The 16,489-nt window shown below is 44.0% G+C and overlaps 2 protein-coding genes across 3 annotated transcripts; one reads left to right on the top strand and one right to left on the bottom strand.

Moving 5' to 3' along the window:
• The first annotated feature begins 220 nt into the window (after window positions 1–220).
• TBP (TATA-box binding protein) lies at window positions 221–9,960 on the top strand. Of its 2 annotated transcripts, none has more exons than XM_071431387.1 (8): window positions 221–314; window positions 1,921–2,157; window positions 2,734–3,065; window positions 4,131–4,218; window positions 6,206–6,297; window positions 7,466–7,633; window positions 7,939–8,033; window positions 9,240–9,960. In XM_071431387.1, the coding sequence occupies exons 2-8, from the start codon at window positions 2,104–2,106 to the stop codon at window positions 9,317–9,319; spliced, it is 909 nt and encodes a 302-aa protein (XP_071287488.1). In that variant the 5' UTR covers window positions 221–314; window positions 1,921–2,103; the 3' UTR covers window positions 9,320–9,960. The 2 variants fall into 2 exon arrangements, with proteins under 2 accessions (XP_071287488.1, XP_071287492.1); XM_071431391.1 differs by lacking the exon at window positions 221–314 and adding an exon at window positions 699–1,022.
• Window positions 9,961–11,757: 1,797 nt separating this feature from the next.
• PDCD2 (programmed cell death 2) lies at window positions 11,758–16,378 on the bottom strand. Its single transcript, XM_071431373.1, has 6 exons — window positions 16,024–16,378; window positions 15,689–15,940; window positions 15,148–15,324; window positions 14,015–14,130; window positions 12,692–12,808; window positions 11,758–12,188 (listed from the first exon to the last, which is right to left on the bottom strand). Exons 1-6 carry the CDS (start codon window positions 16,322–16,324, stop codon window positions 12,024–12,026), a joined length of 1,128 nt encoding a protein of 375 aa, XP_071287474.1. The 5' UTR covers window positions 16,325–16,378; the 3' UTR covers window positions 11,758–12,023.
• Between the last annotated feature and the right edge of the window lie 111 nt (window positions 16,379–16,489).

Genomic DNA, 16,489 nt, shown 5'->3' on the forward strand with positions numbered 1-16,489 from the left:
AGCACTGGCCTTCTTGGCCACAAGGACACTGCTGGCTCATGGACAGCCTGTTTGCACCAGGAGCCCCAGGTCCTTCTCCACAGAGCTGCTTCCCAGCGGGCTGGCCCCAGCCTGTGCTGCTGCATGTGGTTACGCCGCTGCAGGTGCAGGACCCCTGCATTTGCCCTTGTTTGATTTCCGAAGGCTCCTCCCCGCCAATGCTCCTGTCCCGCTGGCGGCGGGAAGTGACGCGCCGGGCGCGCCGGTGGCGCGGGGGCGGGGCGCGGCCGGGCTCCGGCGGGCGCGGAGCGCGGCGGGAGCGGAGCGAGCGCCAGGTACCGAGTGCCCGCCGCTCCCCCGCGGCCGCCGCTCGCCCCTGCCCGCGGCCGGGCCGCTGGGGCGCGTTGGTGCGGGGCAGGCCGGGCCTGGAGGGCGGGGACTTGCGCGGGCCGAGCTCGCTCCGCACCTCCGGGGCGGCCTGAGCCGCGGCCGGGGGAGCGGGGAGGGACTCCCGCGGCGCGGAGGCGGCGGCCGCCTTTCTCTCTCCCGCCGCGGGCAGGGGGCGCCGGGCGCGGGATGGGCGCGGGCAGCGGCGGGACCCTGTGAGGGCGGGCGGCGGCTGCGCGGGGCCGGGGCCGGGGCCGGGGCCGCTGGGTGGGCAGCGAGGAGGGCCGGGGGGAGCGGGCAGGCTGTGGCCGCACGCCGAGCGCTGCCGTGTGGCGGGGGGCGAGCCCGAAAGGGCCCTCGGGGGTGGGTCGGGGCCTCCTCCGGGCTGTCTCCGGCTGCTGGACTCTGTTCCCTGGACCGAAACGTCGCCCGGCGTTTGTAGTGGAGATCGGAGCAAGCCGCGTTAAGCGGGTAGAGGAGGGAGCTCTGCGTAGTCGGTGCCCTGGGTGCAGGTTTTGGCATGCCTGCTATCCAGCCTCCTAATTAAATAGCTGGGCTGTCGAGGAGTTGACTTTGTTTCTTCCAGGATAATGTTTAGGCCTCTAATGTACCCACTTTGTAGAACCTGGGTGCTCTGCTCGATACCTTTGGTGAAGGTAAAGATGATAATGTCTTATGGTCATGGGTGGAAAAATGCAGGCATTTCTAGCTGCAGTGTAAATATTATTGTTGTTCTAAGCTCTCATACCTTAAAAAAAGAGAGGCTGAATAGGCTGTCTTCAGATTTTCAGGTAGCCTACCTCTGGCCCAATAATGACCTTGAGTATTTCTTAGCAATAATTAAGAAGCTTAGAAATTAATGGGATAATATTTTATATCATTGGTATCAGAACATTTAAATTCTCCAATTCTGTTGTTTATTTCCATAACGCAGCAACAGAAGTATAGTTAAAAAATGAAAGATCATTGTATGTTTCACTTGTGTACTTAAAATTTGTTTTCACATATTTCTTTTTTCCCTGCGTGTCATTACAGTTTGAAATCTGTTAGTGCTTTGTTTTATGGAATTGGATGGAAGAGGTTTTCCTAGCTGTGATTTGAGCTGTGATGCTTTTCTCATAGAAGAAAAAAAGTAATTTTTGAAAGCCCAAGTCTTAAAATGGCCAGGAAGAGACTTACAAGCAATGTCAATCAGTAGCCAAGGGAATTAAATTCTTTAAAAAATCAGTGCTTTTGCAGCTAAAGGAAGCTTGGAGTAGAATGAGCATCAGCAGCTTGAGCTGTTTGTGCAGGAGGGTTTGGTTAGCCAGAGGCCTGCCCATGTGAGTCAGGTGACCTGCCAGGGACTTCAGCAGACTCATACTGCAAAGTTTCTATGGAGTGTGCCTGAAAAAGGTTATTTTTATGGATTGTGCATGCGTGTGTACGTACGCGTGAATGTTCTTATATGTATTTGTACGTGGGTGTCTCTTGTCTGAGTCAGCAGCTGATAGGCTTGCTTTTGGGTTTGTGTTTAGATATTATCCTCAGGATAATCCTTTTTTTTCTTTCCAGGCTTTGGTTAGTGTTGTAGACTCATATTTCTCTGAAGCTGATGTTTTCCTAACACTTACAGCTTGGCTTTAAAATCTACTTCGCTGGAATGTTTTAAACGGTTTAGAAACCTCTAGGATTTGAAGTTTATTTAAATTAATTGAAGGAAATACTTCTGGCCTCACCAAAGAAATAACTGGAATCATGGATCAGAACAACAGTTTGCCACCCTACGCTCAAGGCTTAGCCTCCCCTCAGGTAAAAACAAATTATTTAAAATGTAACTATGATCTGCTAGGGATTGAATAATTCTAGTATAAAGCAGAATTTTGAAACTATTGATGTCTATATTCAGAAGTATAAGAAACATGTGGTTTCTTATACATGGAATATATGTGGGATTTCTTAATGGGATTCCTCTTAAGTTGAAACTTTATGACTGACAAGTTGGAAAAATTAATTTAATTTTGGTGGTTGCTCCTTAAACTATGCACATAATGGATTGTTGCTGGGCTATGAATGCAGTGAGTACAGTGAGCACAGTTGGTGTTCAGACAGTTTCAAGTTAAATTGTGGGTCAGAGACATGCTTGCAAGGTAGTGTGAGAAGTATGTAATGTTCTCTAGATTCCTTTGGGTAGTACTTTATTCTATAGAACACCTGCGTTTCCAAGGATTTTCTGATTTTAATTATTTACTACTATATGCTTCAGGTTTGATATGAGCAACTCAGCTAACATAGATTAATTTTTGATTCCTCCCGAAAACTTTGTCTCTTTAAACCAAAATGGTGTCATCATGATCTGTGGTTTTCATGTCATGTTTTCTTCTGCAGGGTGCAATGACTCCAGGAATTCCAATTTTCAGCCCGATGATGCCGTATGGCACAGGACTGACACCGCAGCCTGTCCAGAGCACCAACAGTCTGTCCATACTGGAGGAGCAGCAGAGGCAGCAGCAGCAGCAGCAAGCAGCACAGCAATCCACGTCACAGCAAGCCACACAGGGAACATCTGGTCAAACCCCCCAGCTCTTCCATTCACAGACTCTTACCACAGCCCCTTTACCAGGAACCACACCTCTGTACTCCTCTCCAATGACTCCAATGACTCCAATAACTCCTGCAACACCGGCATCAGAGAGCTCTGGCATAGTGCCACAACTACAGTGAGTGCCCATGTGTCAGTGCATCATGTCCTTTCTCAGATAACCCTTTAAAGAAAGACTTAGGACCAAATTCATATCAGGAATTAGGTACTGCATTTTGGTGGGAAGGGAGGTCCTGAGAATTTATGTCTCCTGTAGCAATATGAGTAATTTTTACTTTTATTTTTAGCTTAGCTTCATTACTAAACCACTTAGTAATATAAACAGTTTCTTAGTGATTTGTCAACGGTACATCTTTGGAGCATACCAGTGGAGGGTTATATGTCTTCATTTAACACCGTCATAATTTTTAACTCCTTGCAGTTTAGGAGTTCAAGATGTTTCCTTTTCCAATGCTTGCCTAACACTGAGTTTGTGAGAACGTAAAAAACCCTAGAACTAGTTGGAAGAACCCCAGAACTAGGTATGGAAGTATTTTCAGTGAACTTCAGTTTTAAAGAGACTATTTCAGAAATTTTTGGCTGGGACAACGAGAAATGGTTGATACCATGAATTGAAAGAGCAGTTTCTCATATTTTTCTTAATTTTTCTCCTCACTGAGGACCTTTATATTTCCGGGTTTTCCCAGAAAACAAAATTGTTTATCTAGTAACTTTTTAAAACTTTCTGGAGACCTACTGTCCCATCTCCTGGCAATGCATTTACCTCCTGGGTCATTCCCACTAGTTTTGCACCCTCTTCCTTGAAGGGCATAGCAAGGAAATTTTCAGATGGTACCATCTCGTTTCTCTTGTTTCCAGCAGCTTCCCTGATTGTGGTGAGGGCTCTCAGCATCAGTAATTTTTCCTCCCAAACTGAAATAGAGGTTCTTCTCATGGGACACTTTTCATAATAGCTGACAGATAAGGAGGAATCAGCAATTATGCCTTAGGAGCTTCTGCCCTACAAAAGGACGTTCCTGAGCCAAAACACTGCTCAGTGCTCCTGTTTGTAGGAAAGATGTTATTCAAACTTGCTTGGAGAAACAAAATAATTTTAAAAAATTGATTAGGCTTGGTTAAAAATGAGGAAGACACATTAATTCCTTATTGTTTTTTAAAATCTATTTCTCTGGTCTGTCTTTAGGAATATTGTGTCCACAGTGAATCTTGGTTGCAAACTTGACCTAAAAACTATTGCGCTTCGTGCCCGAAATGCTGAATATAATCCTAAGGTAAGAGAAATGTATTAAGGGTTCATCCTATAACAGATAAATTAAAGGCACAGGTTGTGGCTGCAGGCTGCTGCAATAGACTGAAAAACCTACCTGCTATATATGCAGTTTTATACTGTAGTTAAAAGGGAAATCTTAATAAACTTAGGACATTCAAATTAGTAAAAAGCATTTTTATGCTGAGGTAGCTGTGATGTGCACCAGGTTGTAAGTTGTTAGATTTAGAAAAAACCTAATCAAGAGCGTAGTACACTGGCCAAGCTTTTTGTGGTGGAGGTGGCCTCTGCTGCTGTTCATATGGGCATATTTGTTTGTAGTGCTCAGTGAGCTCTTTTTGCTTATTACTGTGAAATGTCTGATGATGGAATCTTTTTCTCTATCTCCGAGCAAGGAGAAAGGAAAGAAAAGTTAAAATCCTGGACTTCTGCCAGAGCTGTGGTTTCCTCCACCTAGCTGCTCCTCTGGAATTCTTACGGTCACAGGGCATTCACTTATTTTTCATAGTCTCACTACCCTCTGTTCTCTCACGTTCTCCTCCAGTACTTCTGCCATCTCATTGCTTCTGATGGCTAACTTGATGGAACATTAAAATGGATCAAAACAAAACCAATTAAATTGATTTTTTGCATACTGACTTCAAAGTTGCCTGCTGCTTCTTAATAGTAGTAGGGCTCTAAATAAGTGGCATCTTTTTAGTTTGGAAATCTGAACAACAGCAAAGGACCTGGAGCATTAAATGAAAAAAAAATGTTGCTTCATGTTTCTTTTGGGTGGCTCCTCTTGAAAATGTTATCTTTGCAACAACAGTAGCTGGACACTAATAAAAGTTTAGATTTTACATAGTTGAATTGGCTTGTCTTGGGAAGGCTTCAGTTTTCCTGGAGTGTGTGTGTTTTTCTTGTTTTAGCATTTAGTATTTTGCTACAGTTGACGTGAACTCTGCTCTTAAAGGTTAAAGCACACATGCAGGCATATTTGATAAATGACTCTTACTGTAAGTTTATACCAGTGATGCTGTTACATAATTGTGAGTAAGGTATTAGCGCAGCAAAAATTTGAGCATGCCTTGGTAACTCCTAATTTAGGGGGTAGGTGGCTCTGTAAAATTTGTAGGCTAGAATAATCAATATCAAACGCTGTTTTCCATGGCAGAGGGATAGAAGGGTTATGTAACACGCTCCTGACATTTAGTCAGTAGATTCATCTATCAAAGAAAGATGTTGCTTGGCTTTATTATTTAAGTCATATTTTGACAAACGTGCTGTTGGGTAACCCACGCTACCGCCTTGGTTATATCAGCAGAACAATTCATGGGACTGCAGGGTGAGCTGTTCCGAGTTAAATATAACAAACAGGAGTTTGTGTGTGTGTGTGTGTGCGCGCGTGTGTGCGCCCACCTCAGTTTCCAGTATCTCTTGCTTCAAGGAATTTAAGAATATTTGGAAATGCTTGCTGAGAATGAAAAGCTAGAGCTAATGAGGCTGCTGTCCTACAGTGGTAGCTGAGGTGACTTCTGTTTACACAGGACTTTGATCTCCAGCTGTTCGGTTTGCTGGTATAGTAACACTGTAATCCATTTTTTTGGATAGTCTTCCATCCTACTTATAAGATAAAATTCCAACATATATGGAGGAATGTTTTAAAATTGTTTCTATTGCTCTGATGCCAATCTTAGTGTTATTTATATGTTACATACATATGTTTATATATATATATATATATATATATATATATATGCATATATATATAGTAATGAGAGATAAACAGGAATGCAGTGGTAAATATCCTTCCTGCCTGGCTCTACCTCTCTGTGTATGTGCTTGAAGGTACTTATGGTTTAAGCATTTCAGGTAAACTTTGAGTGATCTGTAAGTATGTTTGAGTTTAGTTTTCCTTGCACTGCAGTGTAACTTACATGATGCAGATTTGGTTTTAATGTAATGATGACAGCAGTATGTCACTAACAGTCTCAATGCTCACACTTCAGCGTTTTGCTGCTGTTATTATGAGAATAAGAGAACCACGTACTACTGCACTGATATTCAGCTCTGGAAAAATGGTGTGCACAGGAGCAAAAAGGTATGTTTAGGCATTATGAGCAAGCTAACTCAGGCTGTCTTTTCTTTTGTACCATGATGCTTGTTTATATAGACACATCAAAGTTGTACAGGTACAACTAATCTTGTTTCACAGTTACCTCAGATTATACACATTTCTACAGAAAATGCCTGTTTATGATTGAAGAGACTTCCCAATTTGTGGGGAAATGGTACTTCTGTTTCTGAAGTGCTTTCATTCAGTCTCATAAACTGGTTTGCAGAGGTTATTATATTCATTTTTTGGCCTTGCAGTTACCTGCTTTTTCTAATAATTAAAAAAATTCAGCAACTATGCATTGGAACTGCTTAAATTGTAAGGATGGTGAGAGAAGAATTTTATATTTGAATAGATTCATTCATCACAGGACTAGAGCTCCAAATCTCAAGTTCCTGTGGTCTGATCTGTTCTTAACATGACCATTGAAGGACAAGAATTGAAAACTAAACATAAGCGTAACTCTGGTGGGCAGGAGAGAAATTCTGCTCCAAAGAAGTCTGCTAGGAATCCAGAAGGAATAAACTAATGAGCAGAGATGAATGAATAGATCTGTACAGGGGAACATTTTCTCTGCCTGGTGATACTTGAAATTCAAGTTGTCTTACTCTGCATTGGCAACAGATTCTCAGCTGTTTACAAACCTGAAGCAAACTGAATTCTGCAACAGTGGGTAAGGCTGTGCAGTTGTATTAAACCCATGTTTGAATGCCTGGGCTGAATCAAACAGAAGATTTTGCCAGTTGACAGATTTTTATATAAATCTGTATTTTCTAGCAGTAGTAGTTCAAGGTTGTTCTACAGTGAAATCTTAAGTAACAATCTAATCTTAAGTACTTAATCTTAAGTAACAGTCCCATTAGAGGGACTCTGGTCAATATTTTAAAATGTAAAAGGTACAGATTTATAATTTACTGTTTTGTGTCATGATCAGTGAGTGCAACACTAATGGTGTCCAGGAGCCTATTATCAAAATTAGCATGAAAATCAGTCAGTGGTAGTTGTTAATTTTGGATGTAAAAATTTTGCATGTGAACTCCCCTCTCCCTCCACACAGACTTTTTTCCCCAGTTAGGTATTTGGGGTTTAATGCTGTTTGCTTGAAGTAATACTTAACTGAGGAGGTAATACAGATATCCTTTTCTCACTTCAGTGAGGAGCAATCCAGACTGGCTGCAAGGAAGTATGCAAGAGTTGTTCAGAAACTGGGTTTTCCTGCAAAATTTTTGGATTTTAAAATTCAGAATATGGTGGGCAGCTGTGATGTGAAATTTCCCATCAGACTGGAAGGATTGGTACTCACACACCAGCAGTTCAGCAGGTAAAAAAAGGCTTGCTTATGTTTCATTCTTGTTGCATACTATCTTAGAAGGTGACATCTGTTTAGATTATTCCCTTGCACCACAGGGAAACCTGCATAGTTGTTCCCATCTCTGCACTGCCTCAGGTGTAACTGAGGCTGCCCAATGTGAACCTGTCAAAATTTGGTTTTGACAGATTTACATTGCTGCCCTCCCCAAGTTTCAGGGAAGTCTACATCTGCTCTGCCAGTCCTAGTCTGGGCCCAGAAGATGGGGTGGAACATGGGTCTGCAAGCACATTTAAATACTCTCTCTCCTCTTACAGCTACGAGCCGGAATTGTTTCCTGGCCTAATCTACAGAATGATTAAGCCAAGAATTGTTCTGCTTATTTTTGTTTCTGGAAAAGTGGTTTTAACTGGTAAGTGAAGACAGTATCTTACTCCAAGAGGTGAGATTTAGACTGTATGACAGAGAACAGACAGGGATACATAAGCTGCCAGGTATTTTCCTTTAGAGATGCCAGTACTGAGAAAGGAGACTTAATAGAGTATTCCATGGATGGACTGTTAAGGAAACTTCCCTGTGCAGCCATCCAGCAGCCACCCTGGCAGTCAGAGCCACACCAGCTGCAGCAGGACCAAAGCCTGTTTGGAGTGGGCAGCTTCAGCAAATCCAGCAGGTGTCCTGCTTGACTCCCTACACACTCCACTCACACAGTCAGACCAGGTTTTCTTGAGGGCTCAGCACCAGGCTTTGTTATGCAAAGATTCAGCAGTTCAGGCCTCTTGCCTGGGTGTGCTTCACCCAGAGCTCAGCACTGCCACTGCACACACAGCTACCTGCACCATGTTCCTTAACAGATGGGAATGCACAAAGCAACAGCACATTTGGCTAGATCAAAGGAACAATCATCATGAACCCTAGTCAGGTGTGCAGGTGCCCAAAAAGCTGTAAGAATGTAAGATCTTTCTGGCAAAATCTGAAAGACTGTTTCTGTGGCTGAGCATGTGACTGAGCTAGCTTTTCTTTGGCAGCTTGGTTGCAGGCTGCTGCCATGCTCTATGATACAGCAGCCAAAGAAGGGGAGATATTTGAGCTCTAGGACATCCTCAACCTCGGGTGCTCAACCTACTCCCTCCATTTTTTCTCATGCTCTGTCTTACTAGGAAGAAGAAACCCGCAAGCCCCACAGACAAAAGAAGGATCATGTCCCTGCAGTGTGGGGAAATGCAATTCTCTGCAGTGGTCTCCATTGCCAGACCTTCCTCCCCCTGATACTCACACTCTCAAAACAAGCTCCACCAGTTAGGCCTTTCTGCAGAAACATCCTACAGGGCTGTGCTTTGTTTTTGGGTCTCTTGTGGAAATAATGTATATGAAAATTCCATTTGCAACATAGCATCGTGGCAGAGATGCTAGTGAAAGTTTTAGCAGTTGTCAGATTAAACAGAGAAGGCTGGTAATGTAAGCTCTCTATGAAATGTGTTAAAAAGGATTGTAAAAATGGGGATTTATGGATACATGTAGGTTTTATGTAGACTTGCATTCACATACACATTCTAAAAGCTAAAATTAAGTATTTGGCGAAAGGTACAAACTAATTGAATCCCTTCTCTTTTTGCAGGTGCTAAAGTACGAGCAGAAATCTATGAAGCATTTGAAAACATCTATCCTATTTTAAAGGGATTCAGAAAGACAACGTAACAGTTTCTACACGTTTCAGAGAAATCAGGGGTATATTTTAAAAGGTATTGTGTATGGCACAGCAGTAACAAGAAACGGACTTCCAGTGCAACTGCAACACCAGGACTTGGACTATTTCCCAGTTAGTGCCTACTTCCCTGATGCTCAAGGGGAACTGTTTTCTTGAATATGTCTACTGAGTTACTGTGAGTTGCTTTACTGGGCTGTTCCTGGAGCAGCCCCTCCAACTTTTATTTATATTCTAGCTTTTAAATAGTTTTAATGCCAGTTCTATTAATAGAAAAATCTGTAAGTTGGTTTAAAGACAAATGCAACTGTGTCACTCAGTATAAACCACTTTAATTGCCATGTATATATGTTTTAAGTTCCTTCCATAAGACCATGGTTTTTATAATTTTCAGAACTTTAGCTTTTAAATTTTTTCAATTTTAAATTTCTTTGGTGCCAGACACATTCCCTCTTTCCAGTATTAAGCAAGATAGAATAAATTTATTAATTAAAATGGCTCACTGTACATATATATATAATATATACCTTTCTTCTCTTTCCTTCTTCAACTCCACATGTACAATAAACCCTGTTTATACAACTATGGGAACTGTCTTAATAAATTTTAAAATTACCCAGCTGGTAGAATGAAATACATTGAATGACTTTTTTTATTTAACAGATTTTTTAATAGCAGATGCACTGCTCTAAGTGACATGTTGTTTTGAGAGAATCTTAGCAGTGCTCTGGCTTGCTTACCAGCAGTCACACCCTTGGCAATGTCTACCTTGAATATTTCCAACATGTTAAAGCAAAAGAGACAACTGGTTAAAGAAGCTTGTGTTTGAGTATGTGTTGCCTTATCTTCAACAGATGGGATATAGGTAAGTCTTATATAGCTGCACTTGACTGAAACAATAGATCCCTGCTTAGCTTCTAGAATTTCTTTAAATTACTACCTTTGTATTTTACCAGCTGTGACAGCCTCACTATATTAGTGTTCCTGTAAAATGTCAAAGCCCTTCCAACTGGAGTCAGCACATACATAATCTTCCTTCTGAACGATGCTTGAAGCCTAATAGGCTCAGAGCTAAAAATAAACTTTTTTTTTCCTTCAGGAAATTTCCAGGAATAATAACCTCTCTATGACTTACACATTATTTCAAACAGCTTTTATCTGAAATTAACCCAAATGTAAACAATGGTCTCATTTCTGAGTTGGTGTTTCATTCCAGACAAAATTAAGTTTTGGCTGGCTTTGATACTGCCCCATTTGCACATCCTGAGTGACCTTAATCTTCAGTCTTCTCTCTACATCAGTGTCTCTCCAGGTGTTCTAATGACTGGTTTCATGGATCTTACCAGAAAGATGCTGTTTATTAATGCAGCTGTGCAGGATATGCTCAAGCACTGTGTTGCCTTCAGTGCTGTGCCACTCTGTGCTGTGAGCTCATTAATGTTCCTGAGAGCTCTTGACTATAACTGTATGGCTGTCCATGCTTTTGTAGGACCTGAACTATTACCAGCTTATGTGCAAAACTCTTCAACTCTTCAGAAAGCTTGAAGCCCCAAGCAACCATAGGACAGTTTTCAACACAATCAGTCAAGCTGTACTACAGTGACTTGAGACAGTTTGCTCTTTCACAACACAGACCAGGGCTTCAAACTACCCTACTAGAAATTAAGTCCTGTGATAACAGAACTGCTTCCAGGTACAGCATTCTCTGCCTGCTTATTTGAGTACTTTCAATGCCTGAATGATTTCAAAAACCCCATAGGGCCCCACAAAGTCACAGGTAAGCAGCCATGAATGGTTGGAGCAGGGTAAGGGAATAAGTAACTGAAGTCAATTCTGTAGGGAAACACACAAAAAAGCCTTTTCTGCAAATACTGCCATAGCCATAGGAGTAGTTAAGCAACTACCACAGTAAAGTTCAGCATTATGGTTTCACTATTCTCTTGCCTCAGCTATTTGGCACTCATACAGTGGAAGAATCCCTGCGGACTTTAGGTAGAATTCAGCCTGAAAATCTGCTGCTACAGGCAGTGTGTAACAGACAAATGTGTTCTGGTAGGGCTGACTTTGTTTAAACTGCTTCTGCACCAGGTAACTGAGTTAAACTATTGCATGGGGCTAATAGTTTTAAAGTCAGATAAAACACTTAATTTTTGTGCATTTTACCTCAACCAGTCAGTCAGAACATGTGACAAACTCCCAAGCTGGGTTTATGTACCTGCTGAGAAAGGGAAGTAGATTTAAATTCCACAGCAAAATGTTATGTAGCTTTATTTTAGCTGACTCATGTACAGCTCTTCAACATAAGCACTGGAGTGGGTTTACAGTAGTCTCCTTTTCTTTGAATGAATATTAATTTTTGAGTAGCCTGATGAAAATCCTGACAGACTACAATCTTTTAAGTTTTTGAAGTTCCATTACCAACAAAACATAATTTCACCAATCCAAAAGTTTTTCATCTTTATTTAATAAACTTCCAGAAATGAGATTTGAAATAAAGCTTTCTGAACAAATGCATCTGGCTTCATTACCAGGTTGAAGTAAAAGCTCCTCTGGAGCACAAGAGAGGCTGTCAAGGTCTAGTTACAGCAGTTTTAGCACTGTTACAAGATGCACTGTTATCAGTGACTTCAACTACCTGTTTGCATAGTGCAGAGATGCAGTGAAACAAACCAAGTATTCCATTTGGATTACTCAATTTCATAAAGTACAGCCCATGGAATAGTCTTGTTTCCATATGAACTCTTCCAGGTATTCACTTTCCCCGCCACAGCTGTCAGCACAAGTGTACACCACCAGTGTTCCCCAGTCAATGCTCTCTCCAAGGCTGTCAACCTGAAGGTGATTCAGGAGCTGTGGCATAATCTTCAAGGAAAACCAAAAGGTTTAGAGGCAGGCCACAGACTCTCCCTCTCCCCACTTCTCTTGAAGAACAGTCCTGCATTTGGTGTAAGAATTTATATTCTCTGACACCAAAATCCCAACTGAAGCTACTATGTATATGGCAGCTCAAATAACCAAATTTGGAATTCTAGGTAAGTTTTATTTGGCCTTATAAGACTTGCCTGATTTGTGAGCCTCCCACCATTTGAAATTCCATTAGTAACTATGTTTTGCCTTTCCATGACATAAGTGTGTTCATCATACATACACCTCTAGCATTCAAAGTTCTACAGCTGAATGCTTCCAGCCAAACTTATTTATAATGCACACAATGAATTGAAAAAGCACTTATAAAAGTAAATAAAGGCTCTGTACAATCATTTAGTGTAGTTAGTTTGTTGCTCAAATTACAAGCCAACACCTATACAATTAGATCCTGAGTCGGAAATACATTACCTGTGTTATTTTTAAATGAGCTTACATACCTGGAATTCAAATATCCTTTTGGCACCACATACACAATTTGGGATATCTTTTTCTTCAGGCCTATTTTCACCTGACACCCAGAGTGGACCTTCTCCCCCTCTGCAGTATCTAATAATCTGAAACACAGCAGAAAGTTTAAGTTCTTGTGACTATCCTTTCATCTTGCTATAAAATAGGTGTTTAGTGACACAAAGCTGTAGATAGAGCAGAAAAAGGTCAGTTCTTTAACAACCATGGCAAAATATAATTTGCAAATGCAGCATTCTAAATAAGACAGGTTGCTTATATGAGTTTTCTTAACTATGTGAGTCATGCAAGTATTCATACCATATTTTTTCAGTGACCCAGGGGATCATTTGTAATTCCCTAACCAAGGGATCCAGAAATGCAAGGTTGTATATGTTACAGTCTTGGGACAGAGAAAGAGCAGCTGGAGAATTAGCACACAGACCTGCACACAGTTAGGAATGCAATCCAGATCTTTCTGTCTGCAGTTCTGCATCTAAATACAAGCAGACTAGCCTAATGTTCCAAAAGGTATTTTCTTATCCTTTGTTTTTCAGTTATTAGCAAATCACACATGATCAGCAAAGGACACTTGGACAGATCAGTCAGTAGAGAGATGGTCAGAGAGAGTGAGGCACATACCTAAGGCAGAGAAGGGAACAGACTCAGTCTCCTATTTTCTGAGTGTGCACCTTAACCTTTCAGCTACCAGGCAAAACATGGAGAGAATTTCTTCTTCACCACTTTGATCGATTTAGGACTGTGTCTTCTCTGAATGAAACTAGGGACCATGGTTTTGTTTGACAATGTAGCTTTTTAGCCTTTTGCAGTAAGAAATAGCATGGGGGAAAGATTTCTGTTTTAAATAGTAGAAATTCTAAAGCCATCCTTCAACCTTTAAAACAGCCAAGCCACCCCCCAATGCAGCTGGTGACACTGACAGAGCTCTTCTCTGCAGTTTTTGTTCTGCTGAGAAGGAAGGCCAGCAGGGCTGCAGGCTGGGGGAACAGTGCAGTGGTTCCCCATGTCCTTTGGTTTGAACCATGTCTCAGGATGGTGGCTCCTTCCACACTGGGGAGGATTCAGCACCCTCGTGCCACCTCATCCTGACCAGCGGCTGTTTAAGATGGCTGAGCAGGTGCTAAACTCTTACTTGGGCACGAATTAAGTTCAGCACATAAGGAAGATGAGAGGGTGTGGGTTAGGTGTGTAGAGGATGAGGAGGCATCCCCATTTCTAACTAGTACAAAATGCTGCATGTGCAGCAGGATGCTGTGTCAGAACCACTACTTTCAAAGGCTGCCCCATCTTCTGACCTGCTCTGGTTCAGCAGCTACTCGTTTTTTAAACATTTGGAAGATCTTTTCTTCTGCAGTCTCGTGTTTTGCCATTGCTTCCAATGTCTCTTCATCTAAGGACTGAAATGCTTCATCTAAGCAAGAAAGAAGAACAGTAAAACTTACAGGCTGATATAAGACACTAAAAATTAAAAACAGTATTAGCACATGTGAATTTATTTTGCTTCATAAGTCATTCCTGGCATAAATCTAAGATCTTTTTTCTTTTCATGACATGTTAAGATTTGGTCACACACAGGTCCATTTACTAGTTTTAGCTGCATTTTAAACATAGATGTCAGTACTGAATACTGGAAAGGGAAGGAGTTAATCTACCGAAGTTTATGGCTCCCAGCAGATATCACTGAGACTACAGAACTTTCAGGATACCACATTAGAAAAAGGCCTGCATGCTGCTCATGTGCCGGACTTCAGTTTTTAGCACTGAAGAGTGTATCTGTTACACTCCAACAGCCACATCAACTGGGGCCACTAAACACTCTTGAGACAGCTTTGGACCACAGCAAGGGACCACCAGGAACCCAGCATCCTTTCCTGGCACCATCACAAACTCTCCACCCTGGGTATCTTCAAAGACAGCGTGGTTGCAGCAAACCCATTGTGAATTTAGGGGGAGCAGGGAGGAAGGAGCCTGCACTTCAACTGCACTTCAACAGTTAAAATATCCTCAAACCAGTTCTCTGCTAGCATAGAGAAGAAAATTTTATTTTCCATAAAGTAAGACAAGTTGAACTAAGTCAAGCCAAGACAATCTAACAATGTGCTGATTTCAGCAGCATCCAGCAGCAGGTGCTCTCACTTGAGATGTTCCTGACCTACTGGAAGCACACAGGGACACAGTGTAACTCCAAGCTATCTGCAGCAACAGCTGCTTCAACAGCTCCTGGGGTCAGAGCTTAGTAAGTCTCTCCCAGAAAAGCAACTTATATTATGGGATGTCTACAACAAACTAGCTTTGCAAATGACTGCACGTTTAGCCTTTTTTCACCAGAAGTTTACAAGGAACACTTAAAAATCACAGTATTGGATATCTTAAAGATGTGATAACAGGCATAACCAGGAAGAATTACAGGTAGCATGTTATTTCTGACCTGCAGTGCCTGCAGCTCCAAGTTCCTCTTGTTCTTTTGCATCCTTTGATGTATCTTCAGCTCCTTGTTCATCATCAGTGCTGTCAGCAGGAAATTCTGGTTCCTCGGGTTCTATCAAAATTTCATATTCCGGAAAAAGGAATTCGTTATGCTCTGGAATTGCATTTGCCAAGTCATCTAGAAAACAGAAGACAGACACCACTTCACAACGTCATCTAGTATTTCACGTCCTTCTCCCCAAAAGCTACACAGCAAACTACATAGCAGAAGCACTGCATGAGCAAGAAAGATTTACATCACTGCTAGACCTGACCTGACCTGAAGGTAAGAAACACTGTTAAGGACAGTGGAAAACTGCAACAGGCGTCCTGTTGCTTTGAACCTCTGTAAATCCAAGTGACGTGGAAGGCAGACCAAACAGGGCTAGCAGCAGCATTTAAGAATTCAAGAGCTGCGGCTCGGCAGCTCGGTGCAGCATTAACCCCAGCTGGCACGGGTGTCAGTTCCCCGTTGCAGAGGTCTCCGATGGCGGCGGACCCACCTCCGGCGGCGTGCTGCCCGCAGGAGCGGCGGTGCCCGCGCCGCCAGTCCAGCGCCTGGTGCTCGGGCCCGCAGTAGGCGGCGCGGCGGCAGCGCCCGCAGCAGCGCGGCCCGAGGCAGCCGCAGACGCGGCAAAGCGCGGCGCCGCTGCCCAGCCGCCGCGGGGGCGCGGGGGCCGGGCCCGGGGGCGGCTCCTCGGGGGGCGGCTCCTCGGGGTACGTGTCGTTCCGCCGCGGCAGCTGGCTCCGGAACACTGCGGGCGAGACGCGCCGGTCAGCGGGGCGGCGGCCGGCGGCCCTCGCCCGGTCCCTCCCCGCGTCCCCGCGCCTCTCTCACCGCGGAAGGGCCCGCCCGGGCCCGCCAGGCGGTAGCAGGCGGCGCCGCGGCAGGCGAACACGAAGAGGGTGCGGTGGAAGGCGTCGGCGCGGCCGGGCAGCGGCGCGTACAGCTGGAGCAGGAAGGCGCAGGGCTGCTGGCAGCGGCCGCAGCGCAGAGCCGCGGGGCCCGGCAGCCCGGCCTCGCCCAGCCACGCCGGCCGCCCCCCGACCTTGCTGGGGAAGTAGGTGCTGTGCAGCCGCCAGGCACCGCCCGGGCCCTCCGCCGCCGCCGCGAAACCCAGCTCCACGCCGGGAGCCATGCCGCTTCCCGTCCGCCGCCACGCTCCGAGAGGGGCGGGCGCTGCACGGCCCCGCCCGGCCCCGCCGGCAGCGGCCCCGGCTCAGCCCCGCTCTCCCAGCCCCACCCCAGCTCCGTTCCGGGCTCACCCCGCCCCTGCCCCGGCTCCGCCTTTGTAACGCGGCAG

Source organism: Agelaius tricolor, unplaced genomic scaffold (genome assembly GCF_023055355.1).
Source record: "Agelaius tricolor isolate 1412-34295 unplaced genomic scaffold, bAgeTri1.0.p SCAF_1, whole genome shotgun sequence".
Lineage (NCBI taxonomy): Eukaryota > Metazoa > Chordata > Aves > Passeriformes > Icteridae > Agelaius > Agelaius tricolor.

Coding starts and splice junctions, on each gene's coding strand:
- TBP (XM_071431387.1), top strand. CDS start 2,104: ATGGATCAGAACAACAGTTTGCCACCCTACGCTCAAGGCTTAGCCTCC. Junction 4,219..6,205: donor ATGCTGAATATAATCCTAAG/GTAAGAGAAATG, acceptor CTCACACTTCAG/CGTTTTGCTGCTGTTATTAT. Junction 7,634..7,938: donor ACACACCAGCAGTTCAGCAG/GTAAAAAAAGGC, acceptor CTCCTCTTACAG/CTACGAGCCGGAATTGTTTC.
- PDCD2 (XM_071431373.1), bottom strand. CDS start 16,324: ATGGCTCCCGGCGTGGAGCTGGGTTTCGCGGCGGCGGCGGAGGGCCCG. Junction 14,131..15,147: donor TGGAGCTGCAGGCACTGCAG/GTCAGAAATAAC, acceptor TTTCTTGCTTAG/ATGAAGCATTTCAGTCCTTA. Junction 12,189..12,691: donor AAAGGATATTTGAATTCCAG/GTATGTAAGCTC, acceptor TTTTCCTTGAAG/ATTATGCCACAGCTCCTGAA.